This window comes from Chaetodon trifascialis, chromosome 20, assembly GCF_039877785.1.
Source record: "Chaetodon trifascialis isolate fChaTrf1 chromosome 20, fChaTrf1.hap1, whole genome shotgun sequence".
Classification (NCBI taxonomy): Eukaryota; Metazoa; Chordata; class Actinopteri; order Chaetodontiformes; family Chaetodontidae; genus Chaetodon; species Chaetodon trifascialis.
The window spans coordinates 3,878,905-3,900,985 of record NC_092075.1 but is presented as its reverse complement, the minus strand read 5'-3'; the positions used below and the strand labels follow the sequence as shown (position 1 = coordinate 3,900,985).

Genomic DNA, 22,081 nt, shown 5'->3' with positions numbered 1-22,081 from the left:
AATCATCTGATCTGTTATAGAAAATATTGATTATGGCTGCTTTAATGGGGAACACATAAATGTCACATTTCTCTTTTTCTCATAATCAGACTCAAGCTGAATGAAACTTCGTGTTTGATGTGCTAAAGAAATAAGATGTGTTTTCTAATGACACATCACTGTGAACACTCATCGTGACCCACTTACTGCAGGCCTGCGTTTCTGTGCGCGTCGGAGGCGTGAACGGACCGCCCCTCCGCAGCGTGCGGTGCGCTGGGTCTGTCAGCCACTCAAGGGTTAAACTGGGAGTTTGCAGCAGTCTCTCCTTTCTGTCCACGGCATTTAGCGGAAAACATCTGACTCCTGCTCGTTTTCCGAAGCTGTGTTTGCTCTTACTCGTTTTGCGCCGGAGCCGCGGAGGCATCACGGGAACAAAAGTCACCGTTTCTACGGCAGGATTTCAACGTCTCACTGCGCGCTTTCCGACAGGTAAGTCACCGCAACTTTTTCCATCCATGCATTCATTAAAGATCCACCGAAGCACTGCAGGTTGTCGTTTTACAGCAGTTTCAAAAATCCTCTCTGAGTCCGCCGACAAAAAACATAAAATGACTACAAGTAGGTTTGTGGGAGCTGCTCCTCAGTCTCAAACAGACTTAAAGTCAGTTGTTTCTTTCAATCAGTGTAGGAAAGCTTCATCACACTCAAAGGAAATGTTCAGTGTTGTTATTTGGGACTCATTTCGTTTCATTTTCATCCAAACATGCTGGGATAACAAACACTAACAAACTTTTCTCCCTCTTCAGCTCTCTGCAGAGCTCCCTCTCTGTCCAGCTGCAGCTCTCTCAACAAACATCTTTTTAATCTGGTTTGCAATACGTTTTCAAGCTGCGTCTCCTTTCCACACACTTACATGTCTCTAACCCAGTTTGAGTGCACAACACTTTTCATTTTGGATGAAAGTGGCTGCATGCCCTTTGTGTTCACAGTGGGCCTGTGGTATTTCACCATCTCATTCACTTGCAGACTGAGTCATTCCCTCTGATTTCCTCCAGATGTGCAGTAGTTTACGTTTCCTGATGGCTCAGGATTGTGACATTTCTGCCCTTGCGCTGCAGTTATTCTGCTGACAAATAGAAATTTACACTTCTTTTTTGGGACTTAGTGCTCCTTGTGTTTGTGACACTGCTGGATTCAAATAAAAGCTTCAGATTTCTCTTCTCATCCCTCATCTGGCGGCGGTGGCTACCTTCTGTTGTTAAAATGTAATCCTTTAACTCAACGAACAGCTGACATTTCGCCCTTTTTATTAGCCTGAGTCCTCCAGCTTGTGGGACTCTGACACTGTTTTGAGTTGCAGGACAAGTGCAGTCATGTGTCACGCTGTAAATGGAGCATCAACAAGTGTTTAGCTTTATGTCTTGTTTTTCTACGCTTCCTCGCACAGCAACAAAAACAGCATGTGTGTCTCCGTGCCTGGCAGGAATTTAAATGCCACCACGGGGAACCAAACATGCCCTGCTTGTTTCCTTGACTTCAAGGCTGGTGCTGGTGGATGAAATGAAGCTTTTATTGTTTTACAGCTGCACAGTAGCTCTGGTGATGTAGCCCTTATTGGAACAAGTATTAAAATGAATACATAATGAGAAGACATCCTCAATTTAAACCCAGCTTTGCACCTTCTATTTTGAATAGGTGCTCATTCACGGAGTCTCTGGATGCTTGTGTCAGACTCTTTCGTGGCGAGGGAACAGCTGGCACAAACCTGAGTGCACTCGGTGACCTTTGACATCCCCATCTGTTACCTCATCGTGTATGGCCCCCATTTCCTTTACGAATCAAACAAATTTCCTGCCTGATTGACATCCTCATAAAGGATGCCTCTTGGCTGGACTTTTTTTGAATTTGCATGATCACACAGGTGCGTTTGGATTCCTCACCTGTGAGCCTCGTTTTACCCTGATTCCACATTATCAGCGAGGGAGTGTTGTGAGTAAATGATCATTCCAGAGGCTCCAATTTCCGTCTGTACTTGCTTAGCTGGGCATCACGAGATTTTTTGCTCTGTTAGCGTAAGATTAACCTCAGGTAATTGCTCAACCTTTGCCCGCTTTCAACCTTTGCTCTGTCCTACAGTATTCACAGCCTCTTTACACTGATATTCTAGGCAGTGTAGCCTCTGGACCTGGTCCTAAAGGTATGTACGTCTCACTCAGAGCCATGTTTGCTGTGGTTTGATTCCAGTTGTTTTTGTGGAGCAGGACTCCTTTTTGTCTGGCTGAATGCATCGGATTGTTACCACTTCGTTGTGATTGCTTGATTCATTGAGAGACTAAGTGGAGTGATGCATCCACATTAGATAAGTGGAGGAGAACCGGGTGAATCTCAGCGGCTGTGTCGTCCGCTGCGATCCACTGTGCTGTTGTTTTTGTCTCATGTGACGTGGCCTTGTGTCCCCTGCGCTGTAAATGCAGAGGTATTCATGAGTGATGTCCAGTATGTTGACAGACAAATTGATGGTGACGTTTTTTTTATGATGATGATGTGCAGATGTATGGCTAGCGTGTTGCTCCTGAGCCGAACTTAGCTCAGCTCACTGATTTTGGATGGAATTTTTATGGATCTGACAAATCACATGATGTATGATTACAGAATGTGCTTTTCTTTGTCCATCTGTGCAGTTGTATTGGTACCTTGTCATTTGTCTTAATTATCCTCCCTAAATAAAGCTCAGTGGCAGCAGAAATGTAAATTTAAGAGGTGCAGGACCTCGAGGTCCTTTAGGATCATTTACTCTGATAACTGCCGCAGCATGTGTACCTCAGGGTTAAAGTGTGTTATTCTGTTCTCATCCTTGTGAGTTTTATGGCTCGTGTTGTCTTATGCTTCTGTCAGAAGGGTGATTCTGTCGTTGTAAATGATACTGTGGATTGTTAAAAGAACATGATTGTTTATGATGTGCAAAACTGTCTTTTCTGCAGTAATTTGCAAAACCTTTCTGGCAGCCCTTCAGAGTCCAATATCTTGTGTGCCGTCTCACCAGGAAAGAGTGTATTAACTGGTGTCCTTCTCCTTTTTCTCTCTCACCACACACACCGTCCCACTTCACTTTTTCTGCTCCAGACAAATAACAAGAAAAGTATGCGTGGGTGTTGAGGACTCATCTGTTCAGCTGACCTCGCCGCCTCTGAACGCCGAGCCGCCGTCTGCTTTGCCCCCCGACTGTCCACTCGTCCAGCGAGGCTCACCCCACGCCATGTCTGCAGAGGTGGAGAACAGCGCTCCCGTCCCCGCCGATCCCAGCGTCACATCCCCGTCCACGACCTCCACCTCCAACACCCCTCCCACCTCCCCTTCCACATCCAAGGTCCCATTCAAGAAAGAGAAGAAGAAGGGTGAGTGACGGAAGGCGCCGTGATGATGGTTGTGATCATGATCAAGACTTTGGATTGAATGTCAGGATTTTCTGGTCTTATCTTGTAGCTCATAGTTTTTGTGTTTTTGCAGTCCCAGAAAAGACAGATGAGTACCTGCTGGGCAGGTTTAAAGGGGACGGTGTGAGATACAAGGCTAAGCTGATTGGCATCGATGATGTCCCAGAAGCCAGAGGAGACAAGATGTGCCAGGACTCCATGATGAAGCTGAAGGTGCAGCAGGGACCTTTGACTGTGCAATGCTGTCTTTACGATTCATGAAATATATCAAAGCTTGTTTCTTTAATGTTTTTCACTCACTAATTCATTAATAATGTGGTGGGTGTTATGGACACATACAGGAACATCACCGGCAGCCTATGTGCTGTAGACATGTCCTCACAGCAGAGGGCGACACTGTGCACTGAATGTCCAGATATTAATTAAAGTCAAGTTTCGTTTACTCACAAAAGACAGACAAACGGAGCAGCATGTATTATTTATTTTACTCCAGGGTATGGCAGTAGCTGCTCGGTCCCAAGGCAAACACAAACAGAGGATCTGGGTCAACATTTCTATGTCGGGCATCAAGATCATTGATGAGAGATCAGGAGTGAGTTCTACCGTTTCCTTGTGAAGAATAATTAGCTGTGAAGTTCATTGGATTTAGTTTGGCTTGCTAATAAAACCCCTGTCCTTGTAACTCAGGTGATTGAGCACGAGCACGTGGTGAATAAGATCTCCTTCATCGCCAGAGATGTAACAGATAACAGGGCGTTTGGATATGTGTGCGGAGCAGAGGGGCAGCATCAGTTCTTCGCCATAAAGACCGCACAGCAGGTAACGGCCACGTTGGCGCTCTGTCACAGGCGCACGTGCTCGAATGACAACAAAGACCAGCAGGCAACAGTGAAAATGTGTCCTTGTCACCACACAGGCCGAGCCCCTGGTCATCGACCTGAAAGACCTGTTCCAGGTCATCTTCAACATGAAGAAGAAAGAAGCCGAGGCCTCACAGAAGGTGACTGTTCGGAGGCTTTCGACTTTACACTGGAAAGAGTTTTTTTTTTTTCTCTCTTCAAAAGTTGGACAGTGAAAACATTTTCTCTCGGAGAGAAAGGCGTTTTGGTGTGGTCATCGGGGAGGGTTGACAGGGTACGCACTGTACGGCATGTACAGTGCGTCCTGAATGTCAACACTGCCTCTCTGTGCTCTTTCAGTGAATCACATCTTCGCACATTCCATTGAAATGATGTGAAATGACACACGCCTCGCTGAATTAAGAAAATAAGTATGAACATTAACAGTCGGCCTCTGTTTCCAGGGTGAAAATGGCAGCACTGTGGTTGAGGTAAGCACTTGGAAGCACTTGTTTTCGTCAAGTAGTTCCTCTGACTTTCCCCTCTTAACCTTCTGCTTTTCTGTGTTGTTTTCAGAATGGAAGCGATGCTTTGCTAAGTGTGGACGGCAAAGTAAAAACCGCCCAAGTAAGAATTTCTGCTCTGTTGTGTTTGCAGCTCAACATTAAACACATTTGATTTATAGTAGCTGAGTAAATACAGTGTGTTTCTTTCTTTTTTTTGACATCCAGCCAGTGGAGCTTGACCTTTTTGGAGACATGTCGACCCCTCCAGACATCCAGGCTCCAAATGTAAGCGTGGTGCCACAGTGCAAAATGTTCCCTTTATCTGGGCAACATAGTGGGTTTATACTTAGTTAAGGAAGTGTAGCTGCGTATTTACAGTTTAAAAAGTTTTAAAAAGGCAGAAAATAGTAATTATCAATTAGTGCAATTGTTTCGCTACATGCTGCTTCTTGATCTGATTTAATGTGTTTGTATGAAATGCTCCACTCAGCACCTCCAGATCATTCTCTGTGTCTGAACTCAACTCTAAAAAGGGCCTTTTTTGTGTTTGGTGATTGGCTGGAAGTATCAGATTTTTTTTTAAATTGTAGATTTCAGACTTAAATCAAAAGGAAAGGGGCCTTTTAAGAATTGAGTTTATGATTCATGTATTCCAATCTCATTGTTGTTCATCAAACTTGCAAAGCTGCTGCAAGTCGAATCTGTGAAAGAGACGTTTGTGTTGACGTTGGTGACACCTGCAGGCCTGCAGTGGTATTGTTTTCCATCACTGTTGTAGGGCCAGTTCATGAGCTCAGCAAGCTCGTGCTGACTTCAGCACATTTATATAACGTGCTGTTGTTCAGGATAAAGAGAAGAAAGTGATGTTTCGAGGGAGAGATTTTACCGGCAGCAGCTTTAAATTTCATGTCTTTTCACACCATGTGATTCATTTTTCATTTTGTTTACACATGTGTTTTTCTTCCTCTGCAGAACTGATTCATAAATCTGTTTTTCTCTCCCACTGTCCCTCTCATGTTAACCAGGACTCTAATGATATTCTCTTGCTGGACTTTTCTGCTGAAGTTGACAGCAATCAGAATTGCATAAAGGGAAACTCCTTTGTAACTTCCTGTGCCGCTGACCGTAGGGCATCTCCCCACACAGAGAATCCCTTTTCCTCAACATTTGGCTACTTTCCAACCCCAGACACTGACCCTTTCAGAGATGACCCCCTTTCTAAATCGCCCACTCGGTCGGCACCCGATCATTCACGCATCTCCGTCGCCACCGCTCATCACCTAAGCAGCACTGCTGGCACCACCAGTAAGACAATTGTTAACGGTGGTTTGAATGGAGACTCTGAACACCTCAGTCAGCAGATAAATGGGTTATCCAGTAAGACCATGATCCTCGCTCTCAGTAACGGACAGTGGCCACTAGGGGGCAAAATAACTCAGGGCAACACAATTACCATGATGGACGGGAATGAATCTGGACAAGTTCTCTCAACCAAAAACCCATTTTTTGATGCATCTTTGACAACCGCCCCTGTCTCAAATGGCATAAACCATCACCCTCAACCCCCCGTGACTCATAGCAAGGATTCAGTAGTCATAAACCCGCCTCCACAGAGCTCTAAGGCTGGACGAGGTCGCAGGAGTGCAAAGGTGAAATTCCACAGCCAGATGAATCATAGTACAGTTGCATGTGTGATGCCTAAAAATGGGGTTTTATGCACATTTTCCAGAGCACGGTTAGTTTGCTAACACCTCCCTTTCTGAGCATTTGGGTTATGCATTGGTGTCTGACAGGATATGCCAAAAGATGCATTTGGTTAAGATGCAAGGCCAATGACAAAGGACTGCAGTTAAGGGCTTGTGGTGTGGATTCATTCTGTCTTTGTGCATGCACCGGCGGTCACGTGCTTCTCTGTCTGGCTTGAATAAATGACACTTTGACTGCGCTGCTGAATGAAGTGTACCCTTTGTCATCTCTGCTCCTAATCTTCTTTCTAACACTCATGCTTCAGTGATAAAAGCACGGGTAAGTGGCAAAGCATGCATACGTATCAGTGTTCAGGTAAATAAGGTAGTATTTATTTCTAACGACATAATTCTAGTGAATAATTTGTTGCTGTTGCTAAAGATTGGTTTAATCTTAGTTCATAAGTTAGAAAATGACATCAATGTGGTGCTGCTATACTTCATATTTTTGCTTTATTTTCTTTGAATAGTCCACAGCAAGTGACCTGTTTGGAGCAGAGCTGTTTGCTGCTCCTGCTCATTCTGAAGGGTCATCTGCTTCAGGTGACCTTTTCAACAGCGCACCCGCCAACTCCACTCCTTCCTCCATAGCTGCTCTGGGTAATAAATAACAGTGGAACTTTGTGTCTTATTCAAATATTCAGAAGCTGTTTTGGATTTACTTTCCATTCCCTTTAAACTTGCATATTCCTTTTTCCTTTAGGGAATCTTCAGTTGGGTCCTCCAGCTGCCACAAGTATGCCCGCTGCAGGCATGTGGGCAGCCTCCACTGCAGCACCCTCCATGTTCCCCATGCCAGGAGTGACAGCTCCAGGCCCTGGGCTCAGCTTCCCACAGCCATCTGCCTTCGGTGGTCCACCCATGCCACCCACAGCCTGGGGCCAGCCATTGCCACCTCAGTTTGCCCCACCTTTATCCCCACCCCACATCTTCTGCCAGCCACCAGCAGCAGCCGGGCCAGGCTGGGGTCAGCCGACCAACCCCTTCCATTCTGGTCCGTCACGCCCCCCTCCTAGGCCACCGGGTAAGGAGGCCGCTCCAAAGATAGAGAACAGTGCCTTCACAGCTTTGGACCCCCTTGGAGATAAAGAGAAGAAGACTGGAAAGGACATGTTCAAGGACTTCCAGCTTGCCAAACCCCCTGCCATCCCAGCGAGGAAAGGCGAGCTAGGGTCCAACTCTGCAGCAGCCCCCGGCAGCAACAAGGAGCAAGGAGCATTTGATCAGTACTTTTCCAGTAAAGTGGGCTTGGCTCAGGATAGTGCAGATCACGATGACTTTGATATCAATCAAATGTCACCAGTTGTTAACGGTAAACTGCAGTGCATGTAGTCAAAATGATGCAAGCAGACACATAAATGCCGGTGAGATCCGTCACTAATCGTGTGCTCTGTTATCATGTGCCTGTTTAGATCTTCCTAAACCAGGTCCTGCTCCAGCTGCAGCTTCAAGCTTTAACCCTTCTGCCCCCAGTGCAAACAGTCAGGACATGTTTGATGAAGCGTTTGGGGCCCCGAATTCCAGTCCGTTTGGAGTGCCGCCTGTAGCTATGGTACAGAGATTCACACAGATAGATATTGACACTGCGTCAAGTATCGCAGCATCGTTTGTAATTTTCGCCTTTTTTTCTTCATCTCATAGCAGACACCCGCTGTTGGTCAGACTTCTGGTTCAGCAGCTGCTTTTGGCGATCCTTTCGGAAATCCCTTTGCTTGACCGTAACTTTGACCATAAGTTAGTATGTGTTCATACTTGTTTATTCCTTAATTGGATTTATATATACTCTGTTTTCACTTTTTTATCTTCTCTCTGCCCTCACAGTTGAAATGGAGCTAATGGAGATCTTGACATCAAATAACATCTTCGGGACGAGCTGCTGCAGCGTGCGCAAGACAATCCAAATGATGAACTCTTCTAACTCTTGTCCCTGACCCACCCTTATTTTACACCTCCACCTTTGATGTTTTTTTTCTGTCCAATCAGTAGTTCCCTTCTTTCTAAAGACCACTGATCTAAGAAGTAAATGTAATGTCATGATCTGCTGAAGAAAGAAATGTGGTGTGCGTGTGAGAGGGTTCACTGCTGATGCTGTCTGTGTTAAAGAAATAAAAGAATTCAATCATAACGCTGCAAGGTGTTCACAAGTCCATCGCCTTCTTCAGACTGAATTAGCGAATCAACAGTTTGCAGTTGGCTGGAGGTTCAACAGTCCAGCAGATAAGCTGTATGATTGAAGAAATGTAAAGGTCAGAGTTCTGGCTGCAGCCCCCAAACACAGATGGTGTAAAAATGTGTCTGTAGGACTTGTCTGTTTATTGCATATTATATAGTATAGACACTTACAATAGCTGGTATGAAATATTTCATGGATGGACCATTGGTGAATGTACTCACATGAGAGGAAAAAAGCATAGCAGCTCAGAAATGTACATCTTTATGAAACCAACAGGAAAAATCCGGTAGTTCTAATAATAGTAATGATTTTCAAATGTTCAGATACAATAGTGCAGTGTAAAAATGCTCTATTACAAGTAAAAGTCATGCAGTCTAAATTTTGCTTAACTTAAGGTTTATTAAGTTTTATCAGCCACATGATATTATTGCACTAATTTTAACTGACTTAATGTGTAACTGCTCATCACTTTCATAGTATTTTCTTCCATCTCTGAGTATTACAGTCCCATTGTAATGCTTAGATTACTTGAGAGAAAAGGCCACTCTTGCCTATAGACTGTATGATATTACCTCATCCAGCTCTTTGACTACATTACCCACAACCCCTTTCTCTCACGAAAATCATACGTCATGAAAAACATGGCGGATTAGTTTGTGCATGGGGTCCTCTGTTTGCCGCTCGTCGTCGATAGATGAAAGCTTATTTCTCCCAGCAAACAACATTTTCTGGAGCAGGTACGTCGTTCCCCGCAAAATAAGACACACGTAAACGTAATAAGATTTTAAATATAGCTGCTTTAGCTTCTCAGTGTTAGCAATAGGACGGTCCAAGTCGGAAAGACTCGCATACCAAAAGTGTTGACAAGCGACTTCGAGCGCAGATTTGGGCACTTTTCAGCTCGTTTTTGTCCATTTTTGACCCCTTTCATTATGTCTTACACTCTTTTGAATAAGGTGTGTTATCTTATTAAACCTCTGGTTATTAACTAACGGTCAGTTTTGGCTAACGGCTTCAGCTGTCAACGTCACTAGCCCTGTCAGTTAAATAACGTTAGCCGACAGTAACGTTGAGTTTTGGAATACATGAATGTGTTCTTGCTAGCTCCACAGCAGCAAGTCATTGTTTTTTTTTTTATCGTTGTGACTGTATTTAGCTAATGCAGCACTTAACGTTACAGTTACAGCATGGAAATCCGTTCGTAAAAGACATTTTGGTGCTCCTGTAAAGCCCAGTTAGTTACTGTTTTACACCATCACCATATGTTTAACACAGTATTATAATCGTTGGATTTTGAGTGAAATAGCCATTATGAAATAGTAGCAAAGGGTGAAAGAAGTACTCAAGATCCTGTACTAAAGAAAAAGTAGAAATACTATGGTCTGGAGATACTCTATTACAAGGAAAAGTCCTAATATTAGAGACGTTACTGAGGTACAGTATTATCAACAAAAGTAAAAGTACTCATCAAGCAGAGTGGCTCCTTTCAAGAATATTAGATTATTGGTTTTTATCACTAACAAATACATCTAAGAGCATTTTAATGTTGTAATTCGTTAATATGGAGTACTTTCTACACTAGAGGATAGGTAATACTCCATCATATCATATATAAACATATATCAGAATCAGCTTTTATTGGCTAAGTGTTTGTACACAGAAAAAAAGGACACACAGTTCAACGAGGACAAAAAAAGACCAAAAAGTGCACAAATATACTCAAAGGATAATGTGACAATAAATAATATTTACAGTGTGCAGGTATTTATGTTGACAGTGTCAGTGAACGATGAATGCTCGTTAAAAACTGCATTCACGGATTGTTTTCAGGTCAAAATGTTTCGTCGGTCAAGATTCAGTATTCGGCCCAACGTCGGCACGGCAGGGAGAACAGCAGCGACGCCTCAGGAAGCCCCTTCAGTAAACCAGGAGGCCAGTGAGACCCCCAAAGATGTCAGTGAGAGCAGCACTGCCACTGCTGTGACTGATAACACGTCTGTTGTCTCCCCATCAGAAAAACCCTCAGCCGCTGGGTGAGTGACAAGCGCTAAATGGCTTTTAAAATTATTTTTGTAAAACTTTTTTTTTATGCATAACAACTGTTCTTTCTCCTGTTTAGGGATGGTAATGATCAAAATGGGGAAGGAACCAGCTCCTCAGCAGCAGTCCAGAGAAGGAAGCGGTTTTCTGTCAAGCCCAAGGTGGCCCCAGGTCGGCCCTCCACCCTTGCTCGGACGCCAAAGTCCCCCGTCAAGGCAGTTTCTGAAACCCGTGTGGAAGTCTCAGACCTTGACAAGCCAACAACGTCCCGCCAAGCTGAGACTCCAGCAGCCCCTCCGGGACTCCAGTCCCCGAGGAGACGGAGAACTTCAGAAGACAGCAAGCAGCCCAAAGTGCAGCCGAAACCCACCATCGTTTCTCCTGACAGTTCAAGACCTGCAGCTGTTCCTCCAGCTGAGGATTCGCTGGAACAAACCAATCTACCAGCGGACAGCAGCAAACAATTAGAAAGCACATCAGGCAGTCCAGTTAAAGAAGTTCCTTCCAGATTACCAGATAAAGTCCCCCCCTCTCTGCCGGACAAAGAAGCTATTGAGATATCGGAGAAAGCCAAGACTCTGGTGTCATCCAAGAGCGGGCTTTCACTGTCACCACCGGCGCTCTGTTTGAGCAGACTCTTGAACAACCCGTCAGACTTACAGAGGATCGCAAAGGCCCGAAAGCTCAGAGAGCTGCTCAGACATGAGATGCACAAAGAAAAGGTGAGATGCTTTCCCTCTTTCCCTTCACTCTCCATTTTTAGTAACATATTGAATAGATATATGCTGTTACATATGTCTTCATTCAGTGCATTAAAAGCGTGTTATCATTTGATGTTGCAGAAAATCAAGAAAGCTAAGGCACGTGCAAAGGAGTATGATTTAGATCCTGCTAAAATGACCATGAGGGATCTTATCCGTTATCTGCCGCTGTCTAACCCTATGACGTAAGTGTCTCCTCTGCAGTTGAGTCAAGCTTGTGTAACATTTAATCTTTCCCCCCAGTGATAATGTTTCCTTATTGATTATCCTTGAACTTAAGTGACACTAAGCGTTTTTTTTTTTTGTGGTTCCTCGTCTTTTGTGACTATAATTTGCATTTTTTCCAGATCTAGTTTAGAAGACAGAGCTCCAGAGAACGAGACCGTGGTCCCACCTTCTCCTGGAAGAGAAGAGTGAGTTTATCCCACCAGCTTCTAGTTTTATTGATGTTGTACGTTGTGGGGAATAAATTGATAGATATATTATCAGAGTTTGTATGTGGACGTCATCATAAACCCCCCTCTGTAACGTCATCCCTGCAGGTCACCAGAGAGAGCGCAGGAGCCTGAAGTCGCCTCTACAGTTGCAAGCCCAAGGGTAGAGGAAGAAGAGGAGGCAGCAGAGGAAGAGCAGGACGACGCAATCATGGTTCCTCAGGTCAAAGTCGCAGAGGATGGCTCGCTGATCATTGATGAAGAGAGGTCAGTAGATTGTAATGAAATGTCATAAAATGCCACCTGGTTAGAAACTGGCCAACAACGTCTACAGATGCATCCATAGCCTCCTCCAGAGACGTGATTTTATTCCCTTTTAATAAAAGCATTGCTATGTTATTGCAGTCAGTTGTTGGCTTTATCATATCCTCTCAACCCGTGTTTCAGCTTGACAGTGGAAGTCCAGCGAGCCAAAGGGCCAAACCCAGCTCAGGATCGAGACCCCATCTTTGAGCGTGGCTCCACCACAACTTACTCAAGCTTCAGGAAGGGGACCTATTCGAAACCCTGGTCCAGTGAAGGTTGAATTGATAATAAATAGAAATAATAAGCCTGAATTCTAACATTTTTATGGCATGTGTTTTCCTCTGATGCCTTCATGTCTTGATTGCTTGCTGTTTTCCACAGAGACAGACATGTTCTTCCTGGCAGTTAGCATGGTGGGGACAGACTTTTCCATGATCTGTCAGCTGTTTCCTCACAGAGCGCGATCAGAGATAAAGGTCAGTGATGAATTCAGACATATGTACCTAGATTTCTACCACGTGATATGAAGCAGCAACACTCACAAAAAATGACTTTGTTGTAATTGCATTGATTTAAACTTTCAGAATAAATTCAAAAAAGAAGAGCGACAGAATGCCTGGAGGATTGACAAAGCTTTCAGTAAGTATTCAGCAGGACGGTTTGTTCAGGTTGAATTTAAAATGAATTCAGTAAAGCTGCCTGTGCAATTTCTCTTTATATTTTGAAGCAACATTTACTGTAAATTGTTTTGAAGGAGAGAGGCGCAAACTGGACATAGAGTATTTTTCTAAGCTGCTAGAGAAGATTCTGGAAGTTCAGAAAAACAGGAAGAAACTCAAGTCACTTGCTGAGAAGAACTCCCCGAAGAAGCGCAAGAGAAAGGCAAAGGGTAACTGTGCTTTTTTCATTACGTCTGATACTCACTGAGTTCTGTGTTTTTACTTAACAACTTAAATATTATTCTGGTGCGCATTAATAATCCTTGTGTGTTCTTATTCCCCCTCCAGGCAAAAAAGCTGCAAAGAAGCTGAGTGACGTAGAGGAGGAAGATGAGGAAGAAGAGAATGAAATTCCTCTCTTGGAGGAGGATGAGGAGGAGGAGGGAGAGAAAGAGAACGAGGACCTCTGCAATGAGGGAGGAAGTCCTGTTTCTAAGCCGAAGAAGAAGCGACAACGAAAGAGTAAACAGGACGCCTCGGCTGAGGAGCCCAAAGACAAGAAAAGCAAAACCGGTGAACAAGGTCCAGGAACATTCAGCTGTTTTGTTTTTCCCTCAAAGTTATTGCAGTTTCTCTTTGTGCTTGATTTTGTTTTGCTTGTTTATGCTCAGATGAGGCCTACATACCCGAAGACGCCGAGGCAGCACTTCCAGAGGACCGCACGGATCCAGACATGTAATGAAACTTGTAAAATGTTGCGTTGCATTTTTCTGCAGCTTCAGTTGCCTTTAAAATTCTCTGTTTTGCTCTAATATTCAGATCTGAAAAGACTGAGAATGCAGCCAAGGATCCTGCAATCAAGCCAGCTAAACTCTCACGAGGCAGAGCACCAAAACCGCTGCTGCCTTTGGGCCGGAAGTGGGCTAAAAAAGCTCCACCGCCTTCCACAGATAAAGAGGACGAGGGAGTGAATGATGGAGCCTCTGATGAGCAGGTTATTATTTCACTTTCAGAGCATCATCAGGTCTTGGTAAACATTGTTTGGCTTACTGAAAGCTATGCTGACCTTTTAGGTAAATAAAGATGCATCACCCATACGGCAAGCCGATAAGAGGAAGTCAGCCGATGATGACATTTCCTCTGAAGAAGAGGGTGTCACCATTCAACCTCCGAGACCTACCAGGTACAGTATGCAATGTTTTCACATATTTCACGACTCCTGTTTTTTTTAAAAGTGGTTCATCAGTGTGTGATTTTGTTTTGTAGGTATGGGAGAGTCCCCAAACCCACCAACCTCTTGACTTACGCTGCCAAAGATGATGCACAGTCCTCTGCATCTGAAGCCGCTGCGGCCTCACCGGCAGGGTCCGCTGCTCCTGCTGCCAAGCCGAAACCCAAATGCGCAGCCAAGAGGGCGAGATCCTCAAATCCACAATCAGACCAAGAGTCCAAAAAGCCCAAACTCGTCACCCTCTGGGCTTCTCAGTCAGATTACAGCGACGAGGAGAATGAAAGGCAGTGGGAAGAAGAAGAAGAGGAGGAGGAGGAGGAGCAGCACCCTGCATGTAGCTCGAGTAAGGACAGCATTGCCCCTGCGTTTGTTCCTGTCAGCCTGCGCTCGCCAACGGCTGTGATTTCAGAAGTGGAAGAGACTATGGAGGAGGTACGAGAGACAGTTTTCCATCACGCTCTGCTCAGATACAAACCACCCATCATTTTATTTTTGCATAATTCTTTTAACAGACGTGTTTGTGGTTTTGGCATTAGTTTTTTGTTGTGCATGGTTTTACATTCCATAATTCAAACCCTCCACTCTGACCCCCCCCCCCCCCCCCCCCATCATCCCACACGTAGCTTGATATCTTGGCCAATATGCCTGATGTGTTGGGCATCTCCCAAGATGCTCTGTGCCCTGATGCCTCATGTGAGCTGGCACAAAATGAGACAGGCACAGCTGAGCCGTGTGAACATCAGTTGGACCTGCTGGTTGTAAGTGTCCAATGCCAAAAGTGCACTATCAGTGAAATGAAACCATTATCCCCAGTTACACTCCTCATTTTAATAGCATTTCTGAGATCTAACCTAAAAAATCAGTATGATTTATGTTCATAGTTTTCAATGCAAAAGAGCCAACATTGATAAAATACAAACCTTATTTTCTTACAATGTCTTTTGCACTCTTTACAGGAAGAAAATGAACAAATCCCAATTTGAAGAATGATTATTCAGTCTTTGTATTTCATATTTTATTGAGCTGGTTGAGCTTGTGGAAACCTTTTTTCGTCCAGATGTAATCAACTAACATAGATGTAGAAAGAAAATGACAAAGAAGTGTAACTGGGGCTATTGCAATATGTTTTCCATGAACATCTCATCCTTTCACAACTAGTCTGGCTCATACGGGAAGCTTTTGATGTGATTTACAATGTATTTGTTTCCCTTGCAGGATGTTATAGACTTCCTTTCTGCAGATCACACAGAAGGTATGTTGAAGAGGTACTCTGAGTAGCTCCCACTGGAAGACATGTATGTATAATTAAGTGGTGTCAAAGTATTAATTTTTCTGTTTTTTTGTTTCAGTGACTGAGGACGATGGCTATAATGAGGCTGCTCAAACCCTGCTGGCCATCGGAAACCTGGCTCACCTCTCTCAGTCAGCACAGAATCAAATAGCACTACAAGATCACACAACAGGTAAGAGAGGCCAAAATATTCCTGATATTGGAATTGGATTTCATTTGTTTTAGATTAAATTACAGTAAATTTAAAATGTGGCTTCATGTTTAATTGCAGAAACAGCATCAGTCAGTGTGGAGGAAACCAAGCAACCACACGTCGAAGTAGAGATTGCATCAGAGCCTGCTGCACAAGAGGAAGACTGTGCCACTCCTCTTACGGATGCAACTCATGGCCAAGGAGTCAGAGAAACACCAGCAGCTGTCGTCACTGTGGAGCTACAAAACACCGCAACAGGCAACGGTGACGTGCCCATTGCTGAAACCAGTGATCAGAGGACGGGCTCTGGTACGGATCCTACACCTCAGCTGCAGTCATGTCCAGAGAGGGCAAACAGAAGTTCTCCACAAACCAGGAGAGGACGCTTATCCAAGGTGAAGCCCAAACCTAACCTAGGCCAAGCCTCAAGGACTGCACATTCAAAATCCCAACCAGAGACATCAGCAGGAAAGACAAGTGAAGACACAGATGCTCCTGGTCTGTCTCAAGCCACTGAGACACAAGAAACCCCTAAGATAGCAAACCAGAGTCCAAAATTGTCAAAGGATGAAATTTCTTCTGTCGAAGTCAAACTTAAAGAAGAGCCATCTGGCAGTCAGGAGACGTCTGTGAATGCTGGGAAATCAGGTGCAGCAGCATCTGATCGGAGTGCCTCTGAAAACCAGAGTCTCTGCTCTTCTGGGTTTGAACCCACTTTGGAACAGGCCACCAGAGACTCAGCTAAGACGAGTTGTCATGATCTGGCGACATCCGTCACAGCAGTCACAGAACTGACAGCCGTGGATTCACCTCCAGTCGAGCAGAGCAGCGACCATCCTGCTCCACATGTTTCACCTGCAGGAGACTCACCTGTCAGTCAGAAAGAAGAGGGTGAAGCCGCATCTAGTCGCCAGACCAGGAGGAGTCGATTCCAGAAAGTCAAACCCAAACCTAACCTAGCACAGACATCAAGAACTGTACAACCTCAAACCATAAAGCACTCCTTAGAGAAAGACTCCGACCAAACTCCAAATCCCAAATTACACGAAAAAGCAACAGTAGAGGTTGAAGCAGAACTAAATGACTGCACCTTTCCAGCCACTGGTCCTGCTTCAGATTTGATACCATCATGTGATTTAGGCTCTAATCTTACACCCACAGAGGAGCAATCAACAACTGAGGGGAAAAATCTAAATGTTGAAGATGTCTGTCAGGAAGAATCAGATGCAGCAACATCAGATCAGAGAGTTTCAGAATACCAGAACGTCCCTGAAGCCCAGTTTGAACCCAGTAGCGAGCAGGCCTTTGGAGACACGAGGCCAGCATCTGAGTCCACAGAAGAACAACTGGTGTCTCCTGTCGGGACATCTGAGAGTAGCTGTAGTAATCCGCCGCCATCCGACTCAGACGCCCCAGAGTCGCAAGCTGGACAAGGGTCAAACGTGGACTCACCTGTCCGAGAGAGCAGCGACCAACCTGTTCTCTGTGCTACACATGCAGAAGAGTCAGCTGTCAGTCAGACAGAAGAGAGAGAAGCTGCATCTACGTCCCGGACAAGGAAAGATCATTTAGAAAGAGACAAGCCCATCTCGCCGAAGACCTCAAGAACTGTGCAGTCCAAACCTCAAACCACAGAAGACCCCATCAGACACATGCAGCTCGTGGAGAAACCCTCCAGCCCGACCTCACAGCCCGACAGCACAATGGCAGACGCAGAGCCAACCTGCAGTTCCACCCCTCCTGGAAAACCAAGTCAGATTGAAAGCACTGCTTCACTTTCAGCACCATCATTGGAATTAAGCTCTACTCATAAACCCACAGAGGAACTGTCTTCAACCGAGGGCCCAAAGACGGATGTCGGAGTTGCACCAGACCCAAGCTCAGAGGCTTCAGAACAAAATATACCTCAGAGAAGGCGACGCTTTCCCAAGGTCAAACCCAAACCCAATTTGGGATCGTCCGCTCGAACTCCACAGACGAAGCTGAGGTCAAATGATGTCAGTAAACCCTCTGAACCACTCCACGTGGACACGGCGTCAAATGTAACCTCAGAACAGCAATCTGTGGACAACAGTGCAGAGAAAGACAACAAGCAGTTGACATCAGCACATTCATTACGCACAGAAGTTCTCAGCTCAACAGAGTTACGACCTGCAGAGTCAGAGACGTTGCAGGGTGCGTCCTCCGATGGTATCGTCACAGCAGAGAGTCAGACTGTGTTGACAGACTCGGTTCTTGACAATAAGAGCAGTGAAAACCCAGTTGAAGGGGAATCCACGGGGGACAGGGTGGAGGCTGGACTTGCTTCCCAATGGGACTGCAAACAGGACTTGTCCGTTAGAGCTACAGAGACAAATAACCAACCAGCAGATGATCCAACTGCAGTTTCAGGAGATGGTTCATCAGAGGTAAAAGTTAAATCTGCGCTCCCAGTGACTACACAGTCCACACCAGGTCCAAAAGAAAGCACTCTGCAGCCACGTTCAGAGAATGACTCGCAGGCACAAAGTCAAGATCCAGTCCAGCAGTGTTCTGAACCCACAGAAACAAACCGAGCAGCTGCCAGGAGGTAAGACATGGACCATATCTCCCAGATTCAGTCACCGAAAAGATGTAAGACCATGTAAATATTGTTGTCTTGTCTTATTTACAGCCTAATGTTTCAAAGGGATTATTAGTTTCTACTGTAACAGAGTTTGTTTTCCACTTGTAGCACTGAAGATAATGAGACAACCGACTCCTCCAAGTCCTCAAGAAAAGCTCCTCTGACTCGTAGAGGTCGACTCGTTAAACCCAAACCCAACCTGGGACGCAGCAGGGACCCTCCACAGCCCCAAAAAGCCCAGACTATAAAACAAGCAGAAGCAGGTTTGACCTTTTTAAAATGAACGATCGTTTATCTGAAAGAATGCTGAGCACATATTCAGGGTTTTGCCATCTGTGCCTCTGCAGCGTCTTTTTTGCTTCTCCACAGATTCTGGTTCTCGCTTGGAAGGTGTGGACGCGTCAGCTTCCCAACAGCCTGCGTCTGAAGTCCAACCTGATGTTCAGAAACCAGCAGAGGGAGCCAGTGAGCAGCGCAGCAACCAAAACCCCCCTCCACACGCTGCAGGATCCTCCCAGAGCTGCAAGAAACAAAAACCTGAAAGTTGTTCACAGGTGAGACATTAATCTATATCAGGATCAGAATCGGCTTTATCGGCGATATGTGTGCAAATACAGTGGAAACACTGCACTCTGTACTTTAAAATAAACAATGATGAGGCAGTAAACAATATATACAAGATGTGCATAAGAAGGATTGTAGAGTAGCTCAACTCATTAAAAAAGTGTTAAAAATGTTGAGTTTAATTTTTAAAAAATCCACGTTAAGTCAGCTGTTAACAAGGGAACACTGCATGAAAACACAGCAGCTAAAAGTAAATAGTTTAAATAGCTAAAAGTAGAGAATAAGTTGTTGAAATGTCCAGACTCAGTCACTTTAAGTAGCAGTATAAACACAAACTTAACCAAACCACCAAAACTTCAGGTCAGTTGTATGAAAACAGCACTGTAGGTTAATCATATTTTCTTTTACACTGTTATCATCCAGTTTAAAATGTTCAAATGAACACATCTGGAGCACAACAGGTGTTGATAATGAGGGGGTAATTAAGTTAATCAGACAGGCCTGTGGGGGGAGGTCTGATAGAAAAGGCTGTACACACCAACAAAACTACTACTACTGTGAAACTCTTATCAAATTTATGGATTAAACTTCAAATATGTTTCTGGTTCTCTTCACAGTCCCATGATGCTTCAGCATCCAGCGCAGGAGGCACCCAAAGCCATCCAAGTCTCACACTGTTCACAGACAGTAAGTCCATCAGACGTCCCCCCACATCAGTTGCTTTTGGCTGTGAGTCCGTGCACCGTGCCTCTGGCTGAAACCTCTCTCGCTCTCGCTCTCGCTCTCGCTCTCAGTGCTGTCTGTGCAGGTGCCTTCAGATCCAGATGAACCGTTTTTCATCCTCTCTTTGACTGAGATCCCAGTCTGTTCATCAGGGGAGGCGGCGGACAGCGTGTCTGAGCCCCTCTCTTATCTTCCCACAACAGACGCAGCAGCGCAGCAGCAGAGGTTAGCGCCCGCCTTTTATCAGCTCGCCACGCAGCCGCGGGTCCGCTTTTGTTCCGTGTCTGACTCGACAACTTTTCCTCACCTCAGCAGTGTTCCTGGCGAGGGTTTGGGTTTGGCAGCGAGAGATGGGCGCCTCTCTAACGCCGCTCTGCCCGGGTCCACGGAGGAGAGTGGTGACACAGGCCTCGTCAGTGTCAAAGATGGCGGGCCGGACGCAGCTGCATGTGTAGTAAGTAAAGCTGTGAGGAAGCACTTGTAGCTGGAGGCTGATTAAATATCTGCATTTGTCACACATGTTCTGTTTCTCACACACACCAGGGTTCGATCATGGAGAATCCACTGGATCCACATGGTACATCAATTCCTCCATTCTGCCTTTATTTAAACTGATACTGAATGTCGTATTAGAAACAGTAAATGTGGATTATTTGTCTGTATGGAACAGAGAGTTCTGCGTTCAAGCCGTCCATATTACCAGAGACTGGAGAGGACGATGAGGCTGAACGTCCGTCCACGAAGCAGAGGCTAGAGGGCCCTGGAAGGACAGGTATGCAGTAGATTAATGCTTACTCATCTCATGCACTCCCAGCAAATCTTTTTCATCGTGTCCCCATTTCTGTCTGGACCAGCCAAACGGCAGGTTAAGCCCAAAGCTCCGAGGACGAAACAAGCCAGGAAGACCCCGGCTGCCAAGGACGCAGAGACAATCCCCGCCCAGGACTCCCAGGACTCAGAGCTTCCTGTGCAGCCAAAAGCCTGTGAGGTCGTACCACAGACAGGAAGTGGTGAAGCTGCACAGACGAGGAGGACTAGGAATAGGTGAGGAAGAACAGTAGGAAAGTCCTTTAATATCTATCAATTGTAATTAAATGCTAATTCGTGTTTATTTTCCACTTCCTGACAGAAAACCCAAAGACTTCCCTTCCTTCCTCTCTGAGACAAACAGCGCTGCCCCTTCAAGCGATGCTTCAGCCGGCAACGTCCAAACTCCGCCTGCAGCAGGAGAACGACCAGCACCTGTAGCCTCAACGTCACGCAATGTAGCCCCCGCACCCGGTCCAACGGGGCCGGAGGAAACCCACCCGACAGCCTCGACCGCGGCGGAGGCGGACGTCGACCAGCGCAGCCGGCTGTGCTCGGACCAAACGCCCGCCGCCTCCGCCTGCACAGCTGAGGTGAGGAGAGGTGGATGAGGAGTCACCTAAACGCCTCCACACAGTCGATCCCAGCTCACCCTCTGTTCTCCTCTGTCGCAGGTTGCAGCTTCTCAGCAAATCGCCAGCATGGACAGCAGCTCTGTGGCGGATGAGCCCACCACTGTGTCTCAGTACTTCTTAAGTGACATTTTTACAGACGTGGAGGAGGGATAGAAGCTGTGGAGAGGTGGAGCGAGGAGGAAGTTCTCCCTTTTTTAGACTTTTCTTGTCGTCTGTAAAGGTTAATTTATAACTAAGACTTTCGTTTTTGTTGTTTTTACTGTCAGTTGTCGTAAAGTGAAGCTAAATTTACGACACTGACAGGAGCGTTTTCGCTTTCGCGAGCACTTTGAGGATGTACAGTAGTTTCAGGTTCGTTCAGAGTCGTTTCAGTTTGCCTCCATCAGCCAATACTTCAGGTAATAAATCTTGAATTGTACTTTATTACCAAACCTCTGGCAAACTTGCTGTGGCCCAAAGAGGCGGCAGCTTTTCAACCTCCGATTGTCTGATTTGGCTATTAGCGACCTGTGAACATGTAAATATTGTACAATATCAAACTCTTTTCATACGTTCTGTTAACATAGAGCAGAAAAAGCAGATTACTCGCCGTCATGTGCAGCTGCATGTTTAAATGTGTTCTCTTAACGCCTCTTCTGTGTCATTTTATGAACATCTTTAATCTGAAACAATTTATTTTGTTTTTATTTAACAAAAAAGGAGGTCTTAAATGAGTTTTTTTCCTCATTTACTAAAACACAGCAGAGGCGGTCACTTGAAGGGTCTAGTACATGTTGTACTGTGTGTATATAGTGTAGATGAGGCGAACGCGCACTGGTTCGTGTTCAGAGACGCACCATTCAGATTATTTGATACTTGAAGCGAAAACACGTGATGTCTTATCCACCTTCAGTGTTTCATTAGTCCATCCAAAGTGAAACGTGGAAAGATTTAAGATCTGAATAAAATAGATTCTTTCACCAACGCTTGATCCAGTGTTTCATCCATAGTTTGATTGTTGATTGATTGGTTTGCTGGCTTCTGATGAAACGAAACGCTTTAATTCTAGAAGTGTGTGTCAGGCATCACCTGCGGCTGTCGGCTGACAGGTAGCTGCCACACTCATGTGGTGGAGTAATTGTGTTCCTTTGTTTAATGAAATCATTTATTGGATTCA

The 22,081-nt window shown here is 45.3% G+C and overlaps 2 protein-coding genes across 3 annotated transcripts; both read left to right on the top strand.

Moving 5' to 3' along the window:
* Window positions 1-296: 296 nt before the first annotated feature.
* On the top strand, window positions 297-8,628 carry dab2 (DAB adaptor protein 2). Of its 2 annotated transcripts, XM_070989498.1 has the most exons (14): window positions 297-468; window positions 3,103-3,374; window positions 3,487-3,626; window positions 3,907-4,005; window positions 4,101-4,232; window positions 4,330-4,413; window positions 4,717-4,743; window positions 4,829-4,879; window positions 4,984-5,043; window positions 6,974-7,103; window positions 7,207-7,815; window positions 7,916-8,055; window positions 8,145-8,237; window positions 8,325-8,628. In XM_070989498.1, exons 2-13 carry the CDS (start codon window positions 3,236-3,238, stop codon window positions 8,217-8,219), a joined length of 1,686 nt encoding a protein of 561 aa, XP_070845599.1. In that variant the 5' UTR covers window positions 297-468; window positions 3,103-3,235; the 3' UTR covers window positions 8,220-8,237; window positions 8,325-8,628. The 2 variants fall into 2 exon arrangements, with proteins under 2 accessions (XP_070845599.1, XP_070845600.1); XM_070989499.1 differs by lacking the exons at window positions 6,974-7,103; window positions 7,207-7,815; window positions 7,916-8,055; window positions 8,145-8,237; window positions 8,325-8,628 and adding an exon at window positions 5,784-6,619 and having other exon boundaries at window positions 327-468.
* Window positions 8,629-9,301: 673 nt separating this feature from the next.
* LOC139348427 (transcription factor TFIIIB component B'' homolog) lies at window positions 9,302-21,889 on the top strand. The gene is made up of 29 exons (XM_070988521.1): window positions 9,302-9,413; window positions 10,507-10,709; window positions 10,796-11,438; window positions 11,559-11,662; window positions 11,825-11,890; window positions 12,020-12,178; window positions 12,359-12,492; window positions 12,599-12,693; window positions 12,802-12,856; window positions 12,972-13,106; window positions 13,225-13,458; window positions 13,548-13,611; window positions 13,696-13,870; window positions 13,950-14,059; window positions 14,143-14,539; window positions 14,731-14,865; window positions 15,323-15,359; window positions 15,457-15,570; window positions 15,670-18,160; window positions 18,305-18,459; window positions 18,566-18,750; window positions 19,378-19,447; window positions 19,555-19,708; window positions 19,796-19,937; window positions 20,027-20,060; window positions 20,154-20,255; window positions 20,338-20,527; window positions 20,613-20,883; window positions 20,965-21,889. The coding sequence occupies exons 2-29, from the start codon at window positions 10,513-10,515 to the stop codon at window positions 21,076-21,078; spliced, it is 6,762 nt and encodes a 2,253-aa protein (XP_070844622.1). The 5' UTR covers window positions 9,302-9,413; window positions 10,507-10,512; the 3' UTR covers window positions 21,079-21,889.
* Window positions 21,890-22,081: the final 192 nt, after the last annotated feature.

Bases quoted from the DNA above. Each gene is read 5' to 3' on its own strand.
- dab2 (XM_070989498.1), top strand. From the start codon at position 3,236: ATGTCTGCAGAGGTGGAGAACAGCGCTCCCGTCCCCGCCGATCCCAGC. The intron at 4,233-4,329 runs GTAACGGCCACG...GTCACCACACAG, and splicing joins CCATAAAGACCGCACAGCAG to GCCGAGCCCCTGGTCATCGA. The intron at 4,414-4,716 runs GTGACTGTTCGG...CTCTGTTTCCAG, and splicing joins AAGCCGAGGCCTCACAGAAG to GGTGAAAATGGCAGCACTGT.
- LOC139348427 (XM_070988521.1), top strand. From the start codon at position 10,513: ATGTTTCGTCGGTCAAGATTCAGTATTCGGCCCAACGTCGGCACGGCA. The intron at 10,710-10,795 runs GTGAGTGACAAG...TCTCCTGTTTAG, and splicing joins GAAAAACCCTCAGCCGCTGG to GGATGGTAATGATCAAAATG. The intron at 12,493-12,598 runs GTTGAATTGATA...TGTTTTCCACAG, and splicing joins GAAACCCTGGTCCAGTGAAG to AGACAGACATGTTCTTCCTG.